The following is a 24,051-nucleotide window of genomic DNA, read 5'->3' as shown; positions in this document are numbered from 1 at the left end:
TGCAGAGGTTTGATCCCTGGTCCAGGAAGATTCCACATGTTGCAGCGCACCCTAGGAAGCCTCCTGTGCACCCTAGCGCCTATGCTCTGCAACGAGAGAAGCCACCACATTAAAAAGCCCGAGTACAACAGCTAGGGAGGAGCCCCTGCGTGCAGCCAAAAATAAATAAATAAAAAGTAAAAAAATAGTGCTTGTTGTAATTGAACAACGTTTGGGTACTTATTATGTGTAAAGGTACTCAGCCCTTATGACAGAGCTAGAATTGTATATGGAATCACTCAATATTTACTTTTTGCCTGGCTTCTTTCACTCAGTATGATTTTGAGATTCAGCTATGTTGTTTTGTTACTAACAGCTTATTCCTTTTTATTATTTAGCATTATTTCATTATGGATATATCATAATTCATCCATATATTTGGGGATGGATATCTGGGTGGTTTCCAGTTTTTGGCTATTACGGACATAAAGTTGCTATGAATATTCACATATAGATCTTTGTACGGAAATGTGTTTCCTTTACTGTTGGGTAGATTACCTAAGAGTGAATTGGCTAATCATATATTAGATGTATATTAAACTTTCTCATAAACTGCCAAACTTTTTCCAAAATTGTATCATGTTACATTCTTATCATCTAATGTATGAAAGTTCCAGTTCCTCCATATCCTTGTCAACACTTGATATGGTCAATTATTTAATTTTAGCTATATTAGTCGGTGTGTAGTGGTATCTAATTGCATTTTAATTTGTGTTTCCTTAATTATTAGTGATGTTCAGCATCTTTTTCATGTGCTTACTGACCATTTATCTTCTTTGAGGAATTTTTTATTCAAATATTTTATCCATTTTCTTGTTGATTTAATTATCTTATTATGAATATGAAGGCATTCTATATATATTCTGGATATAAGTCCTCTGTCTGATATATGTATTTGCAAGTAATTTCTCTGAGTCAATGGCTTGCTTTTCCAATTTCTTAATGGTGTTTTCCACTGAACAAAGGTTTTAATTTTGATGAAGTCAAATTTACCAATTATTTTTCTTTTATAGTTTGTGCTTCAAATGTGTTAACATGAAGATTTTTCTTTTTTTTCCAGAAGTTTTATGGTTTTATGTTCCACATCTACACCTATGGACTGTTTCAGTCAATTTTTGCATATAGTATAAAATAAGGGCTTTTTTTCCACCATAGAGATACCGTTTGTTGGTTGGTTGTTTCTCCACTGAATTTTCCTAGTCCCGTTATAAAAAACCAATTGACCACGTGTGTTTGAGTCTATATGATCACAACTGCTATATGGTAACCATGTCTCTCTGCTTAATGTTTTGCAGGGTTATTTCACACTCATTGCTCCTCTTTTACAGAGTTTTCCTGGCTGTTCTTTTGCTTATTTAGCATTATTTTTGTACTGAGATGTAATTCACATGAGTCTACCATTTTAAAGTGTACAACTCAGAGGCTTTTAGTATATTCACTGTGTCATACATCATCACAATAAATCTAGTTCTAGAACATTTTGATCATTCTCAAAAGAAACTTCATACCTGTTAAGAATTAGTCCCAATTTCCCCCTTTCCTTGTCCTCTGAAAACTACTGATCTACTTTCTGTCTCTATGGCTTATTATAGCCATTTTGTATTAATGCGATCATATAATATTTGGTCTTTTTGTGTTTGGCTTGTTTCATTTAGCATACTGTTTTCAAGTTTCGACCATGTTGCAAGTATAATATTTTATTGTTTAGATTTACGATTTGTTTATCTATTCCTCAGTTCGTGGACATTTGGGTTGTTTCCAGTTTGGGGCTATTTTGAATAATGCTACTATAAACATTCATGTACAAGTTTTAATGCGCACATGGTTTCAATTCACCTGAGTATATGCCTATGAGTAGAATTGCTGGGTTGTGTGATAATTCTATTTAAATTTTTGAGGATATGTCACACATTTTCCATAGGGAAATTTCCCACGTTTCCACCAGTAATGTATAAGAGTTCCAACTTCTTAACATCCTTACCAGCACTTTGTGTTTTTAAATTTTAGCCATCCTAGTATATGCGAAGTTATAGTTCACTATAGTTTTGATTTTCATTTCCCTAGTGACCAAATATATTGATCATCTTTTCATGTGCTTGTTGGAGAAACATCTATTCAGATCTTTGGCCGATTTTTACTTTTTTTTTCTAGTTGAGTTATATTCTGAATACTATACCCTTATCAATATTTAATTTACAACTATTTTTTCTATGGATTGTCTCTACTTTCTTGATAGTGTCCTTTATGCACAAAAGTTTTAAATTTTGGTGAATTCCAATTCACCTATTTTTTTCTTTGATTGCTTGTGTTTTTTTTGAGTCGTCACTATTTTTTGTACATTAATTTTTCATGCAAACTTTCAACCAAGATTATCTTGTGCTAAAACTTTTGTTGGTATTTGTAGAAGTATGGGTTGATTAATTTAGAGAGAATCGTGGGCTTCTTAAAAGGAAGTTTTCTATCAAAGACCAAGATACATCTTTCCATTTACCCAAGTCCTTTCTGTATTCTTCAGTAATGTTTGAAAGTTTGTTTCACATAGATCTTATACTTTATTACACTGTATAAATAATACAGTTTATTTATGAGTATTAATCTTTTTATTATTGTAAGTTGGTTCAATGTTTAAATCTGTCAAATAACAAAAGTGTTTGAAGTATTATGTGAATTCTTCTATTTTCTATGGTCCAAATTCAAGCCAAGTTCATATCCGCATCCTCAATGATTTGCTTTATAGGTAGGGACGCTGAGGTCTAGAGATGCTGAGTGACTTACTCAAGGCCGCACAGCAAGCAGATAGCAGAGATGGCACTAAGACCCAAGTATTCTATCTCCACATTTACCTGACTCTGAATCTAGAGCTCTGTTGTCTCACCAACCACCGTAAAATACATGAATCTAGGAGAGCCGCGAACATTCTTAAATGCACTGGGAACTTGGAGAGCCGCGAACATTCTTAAATGCACTGGGAACTTGTATTTGCTTAGGGGCTGACTATACCAATCAAGATAGGAATTAGATAAAAATTAGACAAAAAGAATTAGACAAAAATTAGACAAAAAGAAGGAAATGGCAACCCACTCCACTAATCTTGCCTGGAGAATTCCATGGACAGAGGAGCCTGGCAGGCTACAGTCCATGGGGTTGCAAAGAGTGAGGCCTGACTGGGCAACTATCACGCAGACAAAAATTGGAAAGAAGGAAAATAAAACAATGGTTAAAGGAGACCAAAAAAAAAAAAAATATATATATATATATATAGCAAAAATTCAGACAGACAGACACAAGCACACACCCCAAACCCTCAAACCTCCAGAGCTTCCTGCCTGTGAACCGAAAGGGGGAGTGTGAGTTTCTTGGCCTGGTTGGCAGGTGCCTTCTCAAAGGCCCATCGTCCTCCACTTCCTGAGGAGACAGCAGCAGAACAAAGCCAGCAGAGACGCCTTTCCTCTTCTTCATCCCGTCACAGCTGCCTCAGCCTCTGCCTCCTGCACCATCCTGGGGAAGGACAAGATGAAGTGGACAGCACTTGTCATTGTGGCCGTCCTACAGGCGCAGTTCCCAGTTACAGGTAAGGCTGGATGTATCGAAGGAAATGAGCTCTGAGGAACTCTTTGTACATATGTGTGTGGGGTGGAGGGAGAGAGCAGAGGCGTGGAGAGGAGCCAATGTCTCCTTCAAATCTTGCCCTCTCCAAAGCAATGGACAGCTGAACAGGGAAGGGTCTGTTTCTACAGAGACATCTGCTTCAATATGGCCAAGTTGGAAACTAGCTTAGAGTCAGCTGCTTGAAAACAGACCTGTGTGAAGTATGGATTTTTCCAGTGATAAAAAGAGAGAGAAGTCTGAGACGGGGGAAGGATGAGGAGGAACTGAGGCAGGACTTGTGTGGACAAGAGGAGAGGGAGAACTTAACAGAAGCTGGGAGGGACCAGAAAGCCTCACCCAGGCCACATTTTGTGCTGAAGCATTTTCCGAGTCTTTGTGTATTCTTTCCTTACTACCTTGCTGGCTCCATCACTCAGCCGCCTTCCTGCTTCGCCGACAAAGAGTGTTTCATGTGCCGTTGGGCAGAGAGGGTCATGGCTGTGACTTACCTGAAGCGTCTCCATAAGCCAGGCACTGACTGGGTTAACGAAGAAGGGAAGCGGCCTTCTTCAAGGCCCACATCTAGGCTCAGCTCTGACATGGCTGCCCCTGCACCCCACAGCCGACGGCTGCTTGATGACACACCCACCCCGGGCTCCGTGACTCACCCACTGCCCCGTGCTTTAGGCAGCTCTCTGTCTGAGGCCAAAAAGCCAGAGATGCTGACAGAACGTAGGGGGCAGATGAGAGGATGTGACTTGTTAGGTCACCACCACGAGGAACAACCAACCAACAAGAGAACTCACTCTTCACTTCATTTCAGGCCCCGGAGACTAGCTTTTCTACAATCCTTCATTCCCGCTGTGTTTTCCTGCTCAGATAAGAATAATAAGAAGTGAAAAGAAGACAAAATGGATTCTGTCTGGGGTTTGGCATCTTGGCATTTTTACAAGAAATGGGACAGGCTGTATTTGAATCTAAAAAACTGGGAGAGTGGTCAAAAACCAACGCCTTTTCTCCACTCTACAGCTCACCTCAGCATGGGAGGGTGTTTGGCAACAATGGTGGGAGAGCTGGAGAGGCCACTGGTACTTTTGCTCCTACCAGAGAACGTGGCACAGCCCCGGCCTAGGGCCTTGGGGGCTTCGAGGACTAAGTAATCATGGGGTTTTCTGTAACATCACAGCTCTCTTCTCAGAAAAGGCTTGCTGGGTGTGAGTCACGTGGTACTGTGGGGTAAGGACACCAGCGCGAGCCCAGAGCAGCCCATCCTTGTGTGCAGGGCTTGGGAGGACCCATGACGCCATGAGGGCCTATGAATTCAATGACTTCAGAGGGAACAAATAACAGCAATCTGAAGTTTCCTCAGGGGTCAATTTGTTTTGAGCCCTGGGGCTAAGGCAGGGACAATAGAATTAGAAAAGAAAATAAAGCTGCTTGAGTTGTAGTAGCTGCCAGGAGTGGTAAACAAAACCCCACCCAGAAGACAAGATGGGGGCCATGCCCATTTCCACAAGCAGTGTACAGGAAGAAAAGCTTTAGATCCATCTTTCAAGGCCACTTGCTTTGCCAGTTTGGAGATTGAAATTTCAGCTCTTTTTAGATGAGCGTCCTAGCCTCATTGAGGGAGGGCAAGGGAGGCTTAGAGAGGCCTTTAACACCAAGGGCCACAAAAGGCACTCATGTTGGCTGAGGAGACTTATGCTTTATGATTTCCTTTGGAGGAAAGGCTGCTGATGAAATTTGAGTTGCGATCTTCCTTCTTTTCTCGCTCAATTAAGTTACTTACTCCCCAAACCCTTTTAAGACTTCTTTTTACTAAGACTTTTCCATTTGTTTTCTTGCAATTGCCCAGATCATTAAGATCACAGCAAATAATACCCCAGTCTGTCTACCTGAGGAAGTCTTCCTGGGTGAGTCTGCTAAGACAGTCACTTGAAGCTGAAAGAGATTAAGATGGAGTGCCTAATGGTATGGGCAGAGTTTTGTCTGTAGAGCCCTCAACTCATCAGTGCCTTTAACACCAAGGTGGTCACTACCTCGCAGTGGTCAATGCGGCCTTGGTCCTTCCTTTGTAAGGAGGTGCAGCTTTGACACACAGGCTCAGGAAAAGGTGACGTGGGAAGAGTCAGGCCAATTACAGTGCTGCCAATTTCTCAGCTGTGCAACCTTAGGCAAGTCACTTAAGCTCTCTGGTCCTCAGTTTTTTCACCTTTAAAGTAAGAATAACCTTCATTGCAGAGTTGTGAAAATGAGAAGTAAATGTTGCATGCCCGATACATACTAAACTGTCAATACGTGAAAGTTGTATTAATTTTTATTACTATTACACCCTGGACTGTTTTCTTGTTTTCATTACCCAGCGACAGGAAATGGAAACCCATGGCTGGGATTCTTAACCTGCTTTTGATTGTGTTGTAGAGCAGCACTGGACGTTTTCTCCATCTGTTGAGATCCAGTTCACCCTCCTTTTGGTTTTTGAGCATACCCGTAACAGCTCGGGAACACAGCGGTGATCCCTGCCAGTGGTAGGCCCAGTTGTGAACAAGTGTCAAACCTTCGCTGGGTCACAGGATGAGCGTTACAGGAACCATTTTTATTTTTCAGAGATACTCATCCTCCAGGAGATATTCCCTCAAAGTGGAAATATGGCTAATAGATACAAGCAGTTACGGGGAGCAAATTAGAACACAGTTGGCCTGGTCATCGCTGGTCAGGGTGGCCAACCCGAATTTCTGCCGAATGGTCGGTGTGGATGCGCAGTGGCCAGGGCATATAACTGAACACTCTTTGCAATCAGACCTTTGCTTAAACTGCTTGGGGCTGTGCTTGAGGGGAGCTTTTGAGTGACGCCAGGACGCCAGGAAGTTTTTCATGGATGGCACTTTCGCCAGTGGTTTATTTTGATTTCTGCTCCTCTGGCTCTGCTTTTCCACATGATCTGCTTCATTTTCTACCACGGCCTTTCTCAGATTTGCTAGCCTATTTACACGTCTGCTGCTGCAAAACTTTCCCCAGAAAAAGAGCTGCGAAACTGTTGCTTAGGTGAATAACCACTGCTGAATATTATTTTAAAAAATCATTTTATTTTTTCCTTTGTCTTTAAAAAAATTATTTTTTAAATTGGATATGCACTTTTATTTTCAAGAATCCCTGAATATGGTGTTTTCTGTTTTATTTCAAAGAGTTAGGCACAACTAGAGTTGTCCAAACACACTCTGTAATCCTTTTTCTCCTGAGCCTTATTTACCTATAGGGGCTTCCCTGCTGGCTCAGCTGGTAAAGAATCCGCCGCAATATGGGAGACCTGGGTTTGATCCCTGGGTTGGGAAGATCCCCTGGAGAAGGGAAAGGCTACCCATTCCAGTATTCTGGCCTGGAGAATTCCACGAACTATATATTGCTAAGAATCAGACATGACTGAGTGACTTTCACTCACAGCTACTTGATTAAATAAATAGCAGCAATAGTTCGAAATAAATTTCTTCTGTTTGGGCCAAGGTTAGTTCTTATCAACACTAAAGTGACTGTAGATTCAACCAATTTGAGAAAACATAAAGTCCATTTGGTTAAAAATAATCAAACTAGTCATTTGATCTGTTAATTGAAACAAAATGAATGATCTGTTTGGTCGCTGCACATACACAGATACTCCTTCCAATCTAAAACACAATCTGTGTTTTCTGAGGGAAAAAGATGCTTTAATCTTGCTCAGAGATACCCCAGCACTTAGCACAGTGTTTGAAGCAGAGCTCACACACAGTAAATATTTGTTGGGTGAATTAAAACGGGTGAGTGAAAGAATGAAGTCTAGACCTTTCTGTGCGGTTAAATTCACTGTAACGGTTTATGGAGGGGCATTATTTAGACCTTTCTTCTAGAGAACTTAGCGTAAAACAAAGTACTTTAAAAATTAAACTGGTGGAGGGAACAAGGCAGTTTGAGTAAACAGACTGATTAAAATTATTAATAAGGATGGTCTAAGATAAAATCCTACCATTGTTAAAATTTTCTGATTGGACCATAAGAAATTTTCGATATTCATTTATTTGAGACCTACAAAAATGATAATTTCATATGATTCAACTAATACTATATCTTGAAAAGTAGACAAAGAAAAATATTCATTTTTCTCATTTGGCTTTAACATTAAGGAAAAACAGAAAATAAAGAAGGCTACCACTGCTAGAGATTAACTAATGGACTAGTAAATTAATGAAAGGCAACAAGGAGAAAAATAAAAATTTGTGGATTAAAGCATAAATCACATTATTAAATTGTCTAACTGTTTCAAAATATAGAAAGAAAAAAAAAGCAGGATATCTAATCATTATAGTCCAATATGGTCTCAGTTGCTAAGTAAATATCTCAACGAGCTATCATTTTTTTTCCCTCTGTCTTCATTTGAGATATTTTACAAAAAATATCATAAAATCAGAGGAAGTTATTAATTTGAAAAATATTCCATTCCAATATTTTCTTTATATAGCTGCTATTTGTTGTTCAGTTGCTCAGTCGTGTCCGACTCTCTGCAACCCCGTGGACTGCAGCATGCCAGGCTTCCCTGTCCTTCACCATCTCCTGGAACTTGCTCAAACTCATGTCCATTGAGTCAGTGATGCCGTCCAGCCATCTCATCCTCTGTCGTCCCCCTCTCCTCCTGCCTTCAGTCTTTTCCAGCATCAGGCTCTCTTCTGACCCTGAAGTCTGCTCTTCGCATCAGGTGGCCAAAGTATTGGCGCTTATTACAGTTGTTATTACAAAAACATTTTCATGTGGTTTTTTCCTTAATATTTTATTCTGAGCATCTTTTTTATGCTTAGCTTTCATGATTATTTTTAATTGTTATGTTAACTTCCATAGTTTATGCCTCAGATTTTCTTACTTATTGTTGGACATTTGCGCTATTTCTAATTTTTGTTATTATAGCTAATCCTGCAAGAAAATCTTAAGATATATAGCTTACAATTTTTTTTCCTGACTTACTTCCTTGGGCTAATTTCTCTAGGGTTGATAATTAAAATAATAGGTTAAAGTAACAAAACATTTCCTAGGATACTTTAGACTTCTATTGAAGTCTAAACAGTTTTTCCATCAAGGAAAGATAATTTTTTCCCTAACTGACCATCTGCAAGTGTTTCTTATCTTTTCTGGAGCAGGCAATAGGGTGGAGGGACAGAGGTGGCCATGGAACCAAAAAGATCTAGATGTGATTCCTCACCGTCCTTTCGCTGTGGCCTGTTGCTTACCTTCAGAGCCCCTTTCTTCTGCGAGATGGCGGTTGCGATGTCTTGCCTCATGGAGAGCAGTGTGGGCTGGAAATACTACTTAGAAGTGCCTGTACACAAAAGTGCTGCAAAAGCAGTAATCACTATGCTATGTGCCTCAGTTTCCCAACCTACAAAATAGAAAGGATATCATTTTTCTGGTAGAAGAAAGTAGAAACCTTAGTATTAACATGCTTTCTTTTTCTTCCTCTGTCACTAAATTGCAGTGTAAACTTGGGCAGAAATCTCTTTAGTTTTTGCATCTGTAAGATGAGAGGAGAGCTGAACACCCCTTTCAGCTACAAAATGAATTGCATAGTCTTGTAAAATTACCAGAATTTTAAGAACGTTTAAGTTGCCTACCATCTCACTGGTATTGGCTCATAGAATTAGGAACCTAAATCTTACTCTTCTCTGAAGCTCCAATAAACAAATAAAACACACACTTATAAAAAAACAGTCCAGACTTCTACCTTATCACATAATTTTAACTCTCTAAGCAGAAGCTCCCACTGTGAAAAATCCAAGGACAGAGTCCAGCATTTTCTGGCTTGTCCCTTACGCTTGTGCATCGACTGTAGATTTATGGCCACACAAGGACTTTGTTGCTGAGAATTGACAGAAAGCAAACTGCTGTCTGAAGCAGCCAAATTGCAGTGGTGGAAATGTTAGGAGCTTTCACCGTCTGCTTTGCTTGCCGGTTATGATTTGTGATACTCAGCAACTAATTTTCAGGCTCAAGGGGAAAAAAATAAATAGAAAGCATTTGAATAAAGACAGGCAGGATCCTCACTGGTCCAGACCAACGTTCTCTTAGTGCAGTTACCCCTTTATATTTACAAAATGCTTTCCAATACCTTCACTCATAACTCTCCTATGGCAAGTCAGCCGAAAAAGTAGTAAGATTCTCTTTTTATAGAAAGAGAAACGAGGATCAGAGGTTTGGTGACTTGCCTGAGTCCAGGCCTCAAACACAATTTTTCTGATCCCTTGTTCAAGGTGTGTGCTCTCGAATGTTCAATGCAGCCTCTCCCCAGGCTTTTTGTCAACTTGCAATATTATACATGCGATGACTGAATTCTGAAGCAGACTTTTGAAGGTATTCCCCTTAGTAAGCATGTATTGTGATTTTCCTTTCAATTTCTGAAGTAAGAAATAACTGTTTTGATACTGAGTATCCTCATTAATATATTTTTTCCTGAGTATAAAAATTTGGTTGTTAATATAGGATTGTGTTTTCCTCTGGCCTATTACTATAATTCTGAACTCATGTTCACCCCAAATGGTAAAATCCATCTTTCCTGTTTTCCTCTTAATAAAAACACATATTTGGGAGCATTTCTTGAGAGGGACCAACCTCAGTTTGCAATTCAACCAGCTTCTGTGTATGCAGAAGGGCACCCCTCCTTGCCCCTACCACATTATGCATAGGTGGAGATCAAAATATAATTTAAATTGTATTTGAGAAGATTTGATCCTAAATAATAGCCTTTAATTGATCTGTTTGGTAACAATGTATCTTCATTAAGTGTGTAAGATTTTGTGGGGTGAGTTTTTCTAAAAGAATAGTGTACTATTAATATTACACACAGACTTTGAGTTGAGATTTGGTTTTTTATATAAATCCCAAAGGAGTGGGAGAATTATCTTTAAATAACAAATGTCTACAATCAATTATTATTTATTTATGTCAGATTTTAGCCTTGAGTCCACTTACATCTGCCTGGGTTGAGCTCTGAGAGTGCAAAGCCTTTTGCTGTTGGCTGGGGCAAAGCAAACAGATAAGAAATCTGATGTTCAGAGCAGAAGCATTAAATTGCCAGATTCTGAACATCAGTTAATCTTAGTGGGGCTGCTGCCCAAGATGCCCGGCAGGAAGACTGGGTAAAGAGAAGTCTCCGGGAGGTTCTCTGGGTGTCCGCAGGGCTGCTGGCTATAGGTGCGTGGCTTTCACCAAACCTCGGAACTGGGGAGAATGGCTTAGAACCAACACCACCATATAAGATTAAACAAATCCCCACTTTTCTGTATTGCTGTAGGTACTAGAAAGTCAGTTATGTGTTCCTACATTTCACCAGTTCCCCACCATGCGATGTTGCTCTGATTCTAAACCATAATGTGAACGTCAGCCCTGAGTTAGAACTGCTTTTTCATCTTATGGGCTGGGAGACTTGGAGTGAGGTGCCATTACAGGGAGAAGAGTAGAAAAGATAGCTTGGTGGGGTGGAGGTGGAGATTGCAGTCTGCGGCCCTGGGAGGCAGGCTGGCCAGAGAAGCCGGGGGAAGGCAAGAGACCCGGGGACTCCAGCAAGGGGCCGGCTCAGGGTGGGTGCAGCACACATGTGCGCTGGTGTGTTTGCCTGTGTGCTCTGCTGGGGGTAAAAGTGTCTGGGCCCCAGGGTACGTGTGGAGGTGTGTGTGAGACTGTGTGTTTGTGCGTATGTTCTGGCGTGTCCCAGCCTGTGAGTTCATTGGCACGCTTGCCGTATGTGTGTGCTTGTCGGCGTGCAAATGAACGTGTCTTGCCTCTGCTGGTATATCTCTCCACGTGCACCACTGAGTGGTTTTCTGTGCATTTAAGAGGAAGCTGGCGGCAGCAGGACAGCTCTGTAGAAAGAAGGGCAAACATTGCTTGAGCTTAGAGCTGGCAATCTAGGCAGGAGAATGGCGGAGCTGAGATGTCACTGAACCCATTCCAGGCATTCTCTGCAGAAGGGAGTGAAGACAACTTCTGTCCAAACTAGAATCTCCAGGATTATGGAGAGGTGTGAGCAACTCCTTCACAGAGACCCTTTTCTTTCTCTCTCTTTCAAACTTTTTATTTTATTTGGAGTATAGTTGATTATCAATGTGATGACAGTTTCAGGTGAACAGTTGAAGGGACTCAGCCATACATACACATGTATCCATTCTCCCCCAGTCTGCCCTCCCATCCAGGCTGCCACAAAACATTGAGCAGAGTTTCTTGTATTATACAGTAGGTCTTTGTTGATTATCCACCTTAAACAGAGCAGTGTGCTCATGTCCATCCCAAACTCCCGAACTATCCCCTCCCCACATCCGCCTTCTCCCGCCCCTGCCACCATAAGTTTGTTCTCTCAGTCTATGAATCGGTCTCTGTCTTGTAAATAAATTCATATATATCATTTCTTTTTAGATTCCGTATATAAGAAATGTTGTACGATGTTATCTCCTCTGTCTGACTTACTTCACTCAGTAGGACAATCTCTAGGTCTGCCCATGTTGATACAGAGACTTCTCAGGTGACTCAGTTGCCCTAAGAACTCCCCTCCTAATTCTCCCTTTTCCCAAGCCTGCTCTTTTTCTTTCTGCCTTCCTCTCGGTTCCCTCTGCCTAGAATGCTGACCTTACCCTGGCCCCCCGATGGAAACCCTGTCTGCCTCTTATAATCAAGTCCAGACATGTGAGGACCTCCTGGACTCTCTGTTGACATTATTAGCAGCATTAAGGTGACAAAGGAAGGTGGAAAATTGTTGTTCTCATAACTCATAGTTAAAAATCCAACACAAACGTTCCCTACGGTGAGCCCTCCTCAGGGTGGAGGCCCAGCACACAGAGTTTCAGGAACACATACCAGAGAGCAGAAAACGCCACCAGTTCCCCAGTTCTCACCAGTTCTTCCCACAGTGGTCGTCCTATGAGTTTTGACTAAAATAGTCAAAATACATTTGATGCTTTTCTTTCTGTCTGCCCTCAAAACAGATTGATAAGCAATTCGATAAAGTAACCTACTTTGGCTGTCGAGAGTTGGTATTGCCAGACCGATAGTTTTCTTATGTTGTTGTTGTTATGTGTGATAGTTATTTTCAATATCTGGTTATTCCAACCATCTGGGTAGCACAGTGGCCTTCAGTGGCCTCCTCACTCCGTAGCTGGGGAAGAGAGCACGGGATTGGAAGGAAGCGGGAGGAGATGCCCAGCGGAAAATGCTACAAATGGCCTCATTTTTGCTGAAACTTCTGCCAGCGCATTTCAGGCCTTACCAGACCTTTCTAAGGTGGCAAGAATTTAACTCTTTTCCCTGTGTTTTCTTTGAAGCACTCAGCTGAAAATATGATATTTTAAAAAAAGTTTGCTGCTTTAAAGCAAAATCTGCCATTCTTGCTAAAATACCAGAATTTTATGTGTCTTTGTGCTACCGCTTTGATCCAAAGGAACCAGAGCAGTTTGAGAAAACTGTTTTTTGGTGCTCTGAAAGTGCAGATAATAGTTTAATGGAGCACTTTAAGAAATGGGCCACACTCATAGACCGTGCGGTCATGAGAAACCTCCAAACAAAATGTCCCGGAGTCTTTAGTTTTGTGACTTACTTTTGTAGTCACAAGAGGTGGATGGGGCAATATGTGTTGGACCACACAAGGGTGATGTGTATGTAGTGAAGCCAAAGAGAGCTCTTCCTAAAGAAAGTGAAGGGAAGTGTTAGTCACTCAGTCGTGTCCAACTGTTTGCGACCCTGTGGACTATGGCCCACCAGGCTCCTCTGTCCATGAAATTCTCCAGGCAAGGGTACTGGAGTGGGTTGCCATTCTCTTCTCCAGGGGATCTTCCCGACCTAGTGATAGAACCTGAGTCTCCCATGTTGCAGGCAGATTCTTTACCATATGAGCTACCAGGGAAGCTTTCATTTAACAGTGAAGAAAATTTCTGTTGGTGGCATTAGAGACACAGAAGAATATAATTTGGAAGACTACTTTTGCGGCAATGTTACAGGCTATGGAGGAAACTTTGGCCACGGTGGAAACTCTGATGGAAGAGGTGCCATAGAAGTCATGGAATCATAGAGGTGGAGGCAGCAGGAGATAATAGGGGATATAGTGACTTTGGAGATGAGGGCGGCAACTATCACAATGGTCCTGGGTCTTGCATTAGAGAAGGCTATTGTGGCGGTGGGCCAGAGTATGGAAACCACGGTAACAGAAATGCTGATGGTAGCAGAGGATAATGGTTACAATGAAGGAGGACATTTTCGCAGTAGTAACTATGGTAGTGGGGGATACTATAATGATTTGGAAATTATAGTGAATAATAGCAATCAAATTATGGGCCTATGAAGTGGGACAGTTTTGGTGGAAGAAGCTCGGGTCCCTATGTTGGTGGTCATAGATCTGGTAGTGGAGGGGTGGATATGGTATCAGAAGGTTCCACAACTCAGCAGGAAAGGGCTAGAGTTCTTAGCAGGAGAGAGTTAGGAGTCATTCGGAAAGCCGCAGATTACTTTGAGGCAGTCCTCCAAAACGCACTGAAGGGGTTGAAAAAATGTGCTGCAGAAGGAACGATGACCACAGTCAGAAAAGCTATCGCAGCTTAAACAGAAAACCTTCGGACTGTCAGAGCCACAGTTTGCAAAAAGTGTAGCTGCTGATTAATGCAGTGCAGTATCAGTTAGATGTACATTCCTGAGGTCTTTTATCACTTCATACTTGGTCTTTTTCTTTTCAGTAAATCAGGTATATTGTCCTGTAAATTGTGGGATTGATACCAGGAATAAAAAATTAAGAAATTTTTAACTTAAAATGAAAACAAAATTTTTCACTTAAAACAAATTATTTGGTAAACCAATTGACTTATCAGTGAGTGAGTACTTACCAAGCACCTCTCATATACCCCAAGGCAAACAAACAATCCTGTAGATGGTTGGCCCAACCAGCCCATTAACCAGACCAGTCTTTGAGAGATGGATGCTGAAAAGAAAGAAGAGCTTTCTTTCTTTAAGAGAAAGCTTCCCTAGTTCTATAGGTCATGTTCTCAGGTTTTATGAAGAAGTCTTAATTTCCCTACAGGCTTGCTTCTCTGTGGTCTAGCCTAATTTCCGTCATTTTGTGAGCCTGTGCTAATTTCCATGCTGAGTTTAATAGCAAGAGAGGCATGTATCAGGAGATACCACCCAGGACTTCTAAGTTAGGCTTGAGAGCTTCAGAAATTCTCCCTTTGATTTCTTCAGATTAGAGAGGAAACTTTGTCTTTTCTTCTACTTCACTATCAACACTTCAAAACCCAGACCTATATAAAATACACAAATGCTTTATGGACAAAATGAATCTTGTCTGTTTTCTTTGGATTTCAGTGGGAACAATAAAGATTGAGTTACAAAAGGTTGGCAAAGAGGATTTTTCTATTTCTTTCTATTAAGTGTAGAGGCTTCAAAAGAACAGCTCAGAAAGTCAAATAATTGTATCTACCGCAGCTCACCCATCCATCTCCCTGCTGAACTGGCCTGTGAAATCTCCTTTAAAAACTTGGTCAGCTCTCACCTGCCCGTTGCAAATGCTGTATTGTTAAACGTTTCTATCCAGAATTCCACAAGGGAGGCTGCTGTAAAGCAAATTCCTTCCATTTCAACAGAGCATCTCATCAGGAATAGCTCTTTGGTGTGAGCAGAAGGGTGCTTCTAATTTTCAAAGCTTTGTAATTTCATCTTGGAGAGGGAGCTACTTGGAAACCAAAAACGGATTGTGAATAAAGTTATAATCACGAACTCTTGCAATCCAAAGTCGCCTGGGGGGAGGATGTGAAAGGGAAGGTTTGGAGAGCAGTTTTTGATCTTCATGATAATTTCTTGATTTTTTTCATTAGGAAAAAAAAAACACATCAATTTCTAGCTATGGCTCTAAACTCAAACTTCAGATTTGAAGTCAATCTAATTTCTGGTTTGGTTTCTGACCATAGCTTACTCAGAAAATTCCTGTCAGCCATTTTTAAGAGCTCAAAATGGCTCCACTGTGCCAAGGGATAAAGAGAGGATTTGGCTGTTTAGGGATTTTTAAATTGCGGGTTGAATATTTCATAGTAGCATGCAAGCCTGGAGTTCAGTTCAGATCAGTCACTCAGTTGTGTCCGACTCTTTGCGACCCCATGAATCGCAGCACGCCAGGCCTTCCTGTTCATCACCAACTCCCGGAGTTCACTCAGACTCATGTCCATCAAGTCAGTGATGCCATCCAGCCATCTCATCCTCTGTCATCCCCTTCTCCTCTTGCCCCCAATCCCTCCCAGCATCAGAGTCTTTTCCAATGAGTCAACTCTTTGCATGAGGTGGCCAAAGTACTGGAGTTTCAGCTTCAGCATCATTACTTCCAAAGAAATCCCAGGGTTGGTCTCCTTCAGAATGGACTGATTGGATCTCCTTGCAGTCCAAGGGACTCTCAAGAGTCTTCTCCAACACCACAGTTCAAAAGCATCAATTCTTCGGCACTCAGCCTTCTTCACAGTCCAACTCTCACATCCATACATAACCACTGGAAAACCATAGCCTTGACTAGATGGACCTTTGTCGGCAAAGTCATGTCTCTGCTTTTGAATATACTATCTAGGTTGGTCATAACTTTTCTTCCAAGGAGGAAGTGTTTTTTAATTTCATGGCTGCAGTCACCATCTGCAGTGATTTTGGAGCCCCCAAAAATAAAGTCTGACACTGTTTCCACTGTTTCCCCATCTATTTCCCATGAAGCCTGGAGTAACTTTAATTAAAAAAAAAAAAAAGGCATCTAACCTCCAAATTGGCTAATCATTTCAGATTCAGTGCAGAATGATTACCCAAGGACTGTGCTGCTTGGTCCTCTCGAGGGAGTCCTCTCTATGGGCCTACGTGCTGTCCCTGTAATGAGTCCTCTCTAGGGAGTCCTCTCCATTTTCCTGGATGCTTTCCCCATAGAATTCCTTCAAAACCACAGTCTTTCTCCATCAGGTATGACCATGGGACTTCACCTTTCTCTTCCATCACCTTCATTCGTTTTCTCTGAAGGTTTTTAAAAAATCTTTTCCAAGGGACTATAAAAATCACATTTAATGGGATTTTGAATTATGCAAATGAAAATAATGCAATACAAACAATTAATAAGGTCTCAATTTATGTGCACTATTTACAATAATGTGGCTCTAATTTTGCATTTATTCCTGTGAGAAATTAACTAGAATTTTGGAAAATCATCAGGAATGCACCTTTCATATAGTGTAACTACTTTGTACAGAGAAGGCAATAGCACCCCACTCCAGTATTCTTGCTTGGAAAATCCCATGGATGGAGGAGCCTGGTGGGCTGCAGTCCACGGGGTCGTGAAGAGTCAGACACAACTGAGCAACTTCACTTTCACTTTTCACTCTCATGCATTGGAGAAGGAAATGGCAACCCACTCCGGTGTTCTTGCCTGGAGAATCCCAGGGACGGGGGAGCCTGGTAGGCTGCCATCTCTGGGGTTGCACAGAGTCGGACACAACTGAAGCGACTTAGCAGCAACTACTTTGTAATCAAAAGTGGCTTTGGTAATATCATGATTAGCTGCTGTGGGTATGGGGAATGCCGTCAGTGAATTTTAGTTTCAGTGATAAGAACGGAGCCTCTCTGGAAAGATTTTCTGTGACCTAAGTGGGGCTTCCCTGATATGACAGAATCACAGAATATTTGAGCTGAAAAAGATAGATACCCTTAAGTTCTACTTCTGGATCTTACCAGAGCAGAAATGGTGGTCCAAGAGGCAGAAAGCACTCTGGCTCGATTTACTTGTGTGTGTGTGTGTTTGGCTTTCTTTCTGCCTATCCCCTGTCTGTCTTTCTCCTGACAGGATTCTGGGAGGAGTGCTGATTTGATCTTCTCTCAGGGGCTACAGGAGAGCAGGTGCTGTAAAGCAAGGCCCTCCTGCAGCCTGTTGCCCTGTAGGTCAGGGCCTGCAGCATTAATGGACAAAAATTTTGAAGAACAGTGAGAATTTGGTGTATAGAAGCTTGAGTGGAGGGAGAGTACTTTTTGTCTATATAAAATAAAAGTTTAATGAACAAACAAATGATCCAGATTCCTTATATTATTACTACATCTAGGTTCAGAAAATGCCTAATATATGTAAATGATGACTCAACAAAACTGCTTTTTAAAACAAACAAAAAAATATTAGCCACATACAAAAGGACCTTCCCCCCGCTAGATGAGGCTCTTTGAAAGTTTGGTGGAAGAGAATATTATAACAACACTTACTTGGGAGAGTGTTATCAAATTATTTAGTAATGGAAGAATTCATTTTCTAATTCAACTGTTTTCATGAGTGTGAATTTTCGCTTAGTGGATTTTCGTAGCATACGTGTGTGCATGCTAAGTAGCTTCAGTTATGTCTGACTCTCTGCAACCCAGTGGACTGTAGCCCGCCAGGCTCCTTTGTCCGTGGGATTCTCCAGGCAAGAGTATTGTAGTGGATGGCCATGCCCTCCTCCAGGGGATCTTCCTGACCCAGGGATCCAACCTGCATCTCCTGCATTGCCGGCAGATTCTGTACTGCTGAGCCTCTGGGGAAGCCCTCTCATAGCATAGACAGACACATTCAACTTTCTGTTGAGATGCGTCCAGATTTTCTCATCAGTTGTTTACCAGCGGATGACCTTCCTAGGATGAGCAAGACTGACCCTTTGGACTTGGAAGAATTTCCTTTAAGAGCTTTCTGTGATGTGATTCTACCTGGGTATAGCACCTCCTTGCTTGGCACCCCATTCACGGCTAAGACAGACAGATATGGCATGGCAGCTTAAACATCTCTGCTGTGACTGCCCAGGGCCGTGAAGACCACAAGGACAGTGACCCACTGATCAAAGGCCCTGGCAGCCATCTAGTCATGACAGGTCCTCTCTAGCTGGAGAGAAAAGACTACAATGAGAGAAAATCGAGTTACCTTCCTATTAGTGAGGAGGGTATGTTATAACAACATACCATTGTTGGAAATAATATCAGAGGTAGAAATAAAGTAAGAGCATAGCCATCCTTTAACTCATCCTGAATATATTTTCTGAGGAAGCACTATTACACGTCAGCGACTGCACCGTGGTGAGTCCCAGTTGCTATGCTCAGAGAACTCACAGTTTCGAGACACGACAGAGATATCTGACTGGTCTGGTGAAGTGGCATGAGCTGTTGTTGAGAGGAGCTTGTTTTCTGTGTTGTTTACGTGCATTAGGCCAGATAGTCCTCTGGCACTTTTGCTGGTGTCCCCGTGATGCAGGTAGGGGCTGAGGCCCAGTGGCATATGGCTACATGAGCTAGAGCTGGGCTTTGACCCCAGGCAGCCTGGCCCCCACTATGAACTATATTGCCCCTGGGAGATAATAGCTTACATTTGTTATGAACTTTGTGGTAGGAGCTGAGGTTTGCTTGCCACAAAAACTTGGGAAAGGGCAGATCTGGTGTTAGGAACAGAATGTCTTACCTTAGGAAGGGCTCTTAGTAGCCCCCTGCCCGTCCCTGGAAACTCATTCCCCACCCTCTGAATGGTTCTGGGATGAAGAGCCTGGGGGACCTCACATTCATGGCCCTTGGGACTGTGGTGTATAGCCCACTCCCACTCGAGGCCCAGTACTGACTTCCCTCCATGGGGCCAGCTTCTCACATGAGCCAGCCCTTCTCATCCAAAGGAGCTGACTCCTAAAGGTCTTGTTCACTGAAGTCTATAACAAAGGCATTGTTTCCCAAACTGTATTCTGCAAGATAGGACTGCTGTACCACAGCAAGAAGGGATAGACGTACTGGAAACACTAGTTTGAGCAAACTTAAGGAAGGTTTCTTTCGTTGTCATTTCAATGCAGGACTTGTCAGAACCTTCTCTCTGCAAATGTGCCTTACACATCCCCAAGAGGAAGAGAGGGAGAAACAGTATGTAATAGTGTATGAATTGATTTGACCCAATTTGGCATTTATATTTTCAGAGAACTGCTATTAAATGGTCTGCAGAATCGTTCAAAAAAAGTTCAATGGAGAACAGTATCAAGTAGTTCAAATGTAAGGGCTTTCAGAAAGCTATGCTGGAGGAGCAAAGGGATACACATTGGGGTCACAGGAGTTGAATGGGTAGGACTCAGTTCAAAGAGGGGAGAGGAAGACACCCCAGGAATGGGAGGAATATATCCAAGGCAGGACAGCAGTATGATTTAGACGCTCCATTCCTTTCGAGCAGCTCTCATTTCCTACTCATATCCCCATGGCAATCAGGACAGGTGAATGATTAGGGGGACATAATTTAGGGACACTGATTGGGAGAATTGTTCCAGTGAAAAGAGAGGTCAGTAATATTTTACCCTTCTTAAATAACCCAGGTGCTAAACTCTGCAACGGAAACTCCCAACAGCCTGGGCAAGGTTTAGCATGTCCTCTGTAGGGGATGATGCATGTTCATACCACACTGGCCTCCCCCTCAGTGCCTGGCCTGCCTTCCAGCTGCCTCCAGCTGCACCTCTCAGCCTGCAGCCTCGTTCTGGCATTCTGTGCACCTGGCCATGCAGGAAGCGGTACAGAAGGCGCTGGCAGTGTAGGAGGTCCAACGCCCTGTAGGGGCAGCTCTGGGCCAGGGACTGAATTCAGACCCAAATAGCCTTGCCGTCGCATATGCTAACCCTGCACCACCTATTTCCACAAATTTGCCAGCATCATGAAGCCCTGTTGTTAAGAGTGGTGACTAGCTGAAATGGCAACCCACTCCAGTACTCTTGCCTGGAAAATCCCGTGGACAGAGGAGCCTGGTAGGCTACAGTCCATGGGGTCACAAAGAGTCGGACACGACTGAGTGACTTCACTTCACTTCACTTTCTGCTCCTGCCAGACTCCCCCACATATGTACAATATCTGTTTCCTAGGGCTGCTGAAGCACCATAGCTTGAAAACCAGTTAGTGGTTTTTCACAGTTCTGAAGGTTAGAAGTCCAAAATCAAGGAATCAGTGGGGTGCTGGTTCCTTCTCTGAGGTTCTGGTTTATGCTCTCTCCTAGCTTTTGGTGGCTTTCTGGTAGTTTTTGGCATCCCTTGGCTTGTAGGTGCAACACCCTGATTTCTGCCCCCAACTCCACATGGCATCCGCCCGGTGTGGAAGTCTGTCTCTGCATTTAAACTTTTCCTTTTTGTAAGGACACAGACCTCTTGGGTCAGAACCCATTCCAGTGACTTGATCTTACCTTGAGCATCTGCCAACACATTCTTTCCAAATAAGGTCACATTCATAGTTACAGGGTGGGGAGGGGTTAGGACTTCAACAGTCTTTTACAGGGTATGAGTCAATCCATAATGCCCACCACTGCTTCCTGGGAATATCTCCCAGATAAAGTACCTGTACTCCAAACTTCATCTCAGGGTCTCCTTCTGGAAGAATTTGAACTAAGACACCCTTCTTAAAAGTGGTACCTCAGGGATACAGAGAGATTGTGAAACTTTCCAAGCACCATGTTCTTTGCTGAAATTATGGTTTGAGTCAGCATTTTAATTTCTTACCTAAACACTAGAATATGTTTCTCAACCTTTCCTAAGACTATCTGGAAGGGCTGTTTCTATGATGGCTCAGTTTATTTGTTTTGAACACTGGTTGTTTTTCACCATGATGTGGTTCAGTGAGGAAAGAAAAGAGGCATGTCAAATGCACAGGGGTCTTTGCCATCAGGCATCGCTAAGGGAAGGACACTTTCAGCCCAACGCATAAGTGTTCATTTCCAGCCTGGTTGACTGTCAAGCTCCCACTGAAGTAACCGGCATGGATGTAGACTGCGGGGTTGCTGAGCCAGCTCTGTCCCCTCCCTTCCTCCGAAGGATGGAATAAACATGTCAGAGGGGAGGGTGCTTCCCATCTCGGGAGCACCGGGGTTGCCCTTTAGAAAAACATCGCCAGCGCATTCTGCAATCTCGAAATGAATCTGAATGGTAATTCAAGCAGCAGGGCTTATTCTGGATTTTAGACAGTTCCAGACCCTGCTCCAGGTCCTCTTTTTCCAATCTCCATCTAGATTCCACACAACAGTGGTCTGGACAGCACAGGGCCTCTGACGGGAGAAAGGGCCAGGGTGGCAGTGGCGGCTGCCCCCTCCTGCCTTTTGTGTGGTCTCCTTGGCTGGTGAAAGAACAAAGTGTTTCCAGGGCTGGGGCCCCAGCTGTGAGGCAGGGTGGTTCCAGTTCAGTTCTGAGTTAAGAAATGCTTTAAACAGGTTATTGCGAAGAGTCACCAGGAATTGGCCGTTTCTCTCTAGAGCTTTCTGCAGACCATGAGCTTTTCAGAAACAGGATTAGGGCCCTGATTACAAGGAATGGCTGTGTGAGTGTGTTTTAATTATGAATAGATTCTGATTCTAGTGAGGCATGCTTGTTTCCTCCACTACTCTGAGTAGACCAGGACTAAGAGTGACTTGACTTTCTCTAGTATTACAAGAAGACTGTGTGTGTGTGTGTGTGTGTGTGTGTGTGTGTGTGTGTGTGTGACAGACACAGACGGAGGTCAAGAGAGACAAGAGAGAGACAGAGAATTAGGAGGCAGGAAAGGGACAGGAAGATGTATTAAAAGGATATTCATGGCCAATAGTTAATTTCTAGGATTTCTTTCTCTTCTTGTTAGCAACCAGCATCTCAAGAGAGCTCTGGGATGTGGGTGTGGGAGGTTGTGAGAGGAGAGTGTGTTGACCAGAAGCAGCTGACTAGAATAGAAGCAGCACTCCTTTCGTTCTCGTGCTGGAAGACGGCCTCTCCTCTGCTAGAGAAGGCCCCTCTGTGAGGTTCACATGCTCAGGAAGGAATCCCTCTTGCTCAGCTGATTTGAGAGAAAGGAACCACTTTCTGAAGTAGGACAGTCTTCATTTATTTCAGATTCCTTCCCTTGTTGCCAGCTTGCCATTTACCTTCAACTTCCACCTCTACTGATGTTTGTCAAGTGCCTATGCACACCTGGTGTTTCCACGTAGGGTCCCATCTCTTAGCCCTTTCAATCTTATGATAACCCCTTAAAGTTAGCATCGGCTCTCCATCTCATGGATGAGAAAACCGAAGCTCTAAGTGACTTGAGAGGTTTGTCTCGGGACTTGCCATTAGTAAGTGGTGCAGCCTAGGTCGTATGCCTGCCATTGCTGGGCTCCTCACTGTGCTGAGCTCCATGAATACAGCTGCAGGGAGGGGCTGTCAGAGGAGGGGCTGTGGTGTGGGATGCTGAGACCAGACCTGAATCTCTCTTTGGGTGACTCAGGTGCCGCTGACCACACTTCTCTCCATGGCTCTGAGACAGACCTGTCTCAGGCGCTCTCCCAGGGGCACAGGGACAACTGCCAGATACCTGCGCACATACCTCTTGCCAGCACCACTTGCTCACCCACTGATGCTTGGTGACAGGGCTGGCTGCAATTGACTGAGAGCTGCTAGTAAACACTGGAGGTTCAGAATGGGTCCGGGAGCAGTTAGTCCTAGGAAAGACCCGTCCTCGGCCAAGTCCCCTCCCTAGGGTTAGCTGGCCTTGAGTAATGTAAAATGTGGTCTTCCCTTACTTGGGGAGAATTGTTTCTCAGACTCTTCTCCATCCTTCTTGGCGTTACTCAGACCCCATCTCTGGTTTGAAGTCGTTGCCGCCCACGCAGCCAGCAATCACCCCTCCCTTCACTGAACTCCTCAGGTTTTCACCATCTGTCCCTCTCAATGGACGATGAAGAACATGGGTTCTGGAGTCACACTGACTGGGTTCAAAGCCTACCTTCAGGACTTTCCAGCTGTGTGTCCTTAGGAGCAAATAAAGGCTTTCTGGATCTGGGGCTCTTCATCTGTTTAACGTGGATAATGATGCCTATCTCGGGTTTTGTGAGAAGTAAACTCTTTAATGCTGAAAAGCACCGGGCTTGGTGCCCAGCCCATGAGCCCTTGATATACACCAGTTCATAAGATCAGTGCCCTGGGCTGTTGTTGATTGCTGACTCGTCATCATCCAACTCTTGTATTATTAATGAACTTTCTATGTGGTTACACTTCATTTTTCCAACGGAAAGATTCTAGAGGCAACGTCCCTGACACTGTTGTTTTTTTCATGCCTAGAGCATTTACCTTTGGACTGTCTTGAATGAACCCCAGTGGTTAAACAGAACAAACCTTTTCTCCAAAGGGCCAGGTAGTAAACATTTTAGGCTTATGAGCCGTAGGTCTTTTTCACAACTACTCAGCTCTGCTGAAAGTCCCTCAGTTGTGTCCGACTCTTTATGACTCTGTGGCTGTACAGTCCACGGAATTCTCCAGGCCAGAATACTGGAGTGGATAGCCTTTCCCTTCTCCAGGGGATCTTCCCAACCCAGGGATCAAATCCAGGTCTCCCTCATTGCAGGCAGATTCTTTACCAGCTGAGCCACAGGGGAAGCCCAGGAACACTGGAGTGGGTGGCCTATCC

General features: G+C 43.1%; 1 protein-coding gene across 2 annotated transcripts in view; it reads left to right on the top strand.

The window, feature by feature from the left end:
- CD247 (CD247 molecule) overlaps window positions 3,384-24,051 on the top strand; it is an 85,322-nt gene continuing 64,654 nt past the window's right edge. Inside the window, exon 1 of one of the 2 annotated variants that reach the window (XM_018046444.1) lies at window positions 3,384-3,610. In XM_018046444.1, the coding sequence (XP_017901933.1) occupies window positions 3,553-3,610 (58 nt within the window). In that variant the 5' untranslated portion in view covers window positions 3,384-3,552. The remainder of the gene's footprint in view (window positions 3,611-24,051) is intronic. The other variant, XM_013975200.2, reaches the window with a different exon arrangement.

Source organism: Capra hircus, chromosome 3 (assembly GCF_001704415.2).
Source record: "Capra hircus breed San Clemente chromosome 3, ASM170441v1, whole genome shotgun sequence".
NCBI classification, from domain to species: domain Eukaryota; kingdom Metazoa; phylum Chordata; class Mammalia; order Artiodactyla; family Bovidae; genus Capra; species Capra hircus.
Note: the sequence above shows the minus strand (reverse complement) of the source record. Positions and strands in the feature narration are given on the sequence as shown.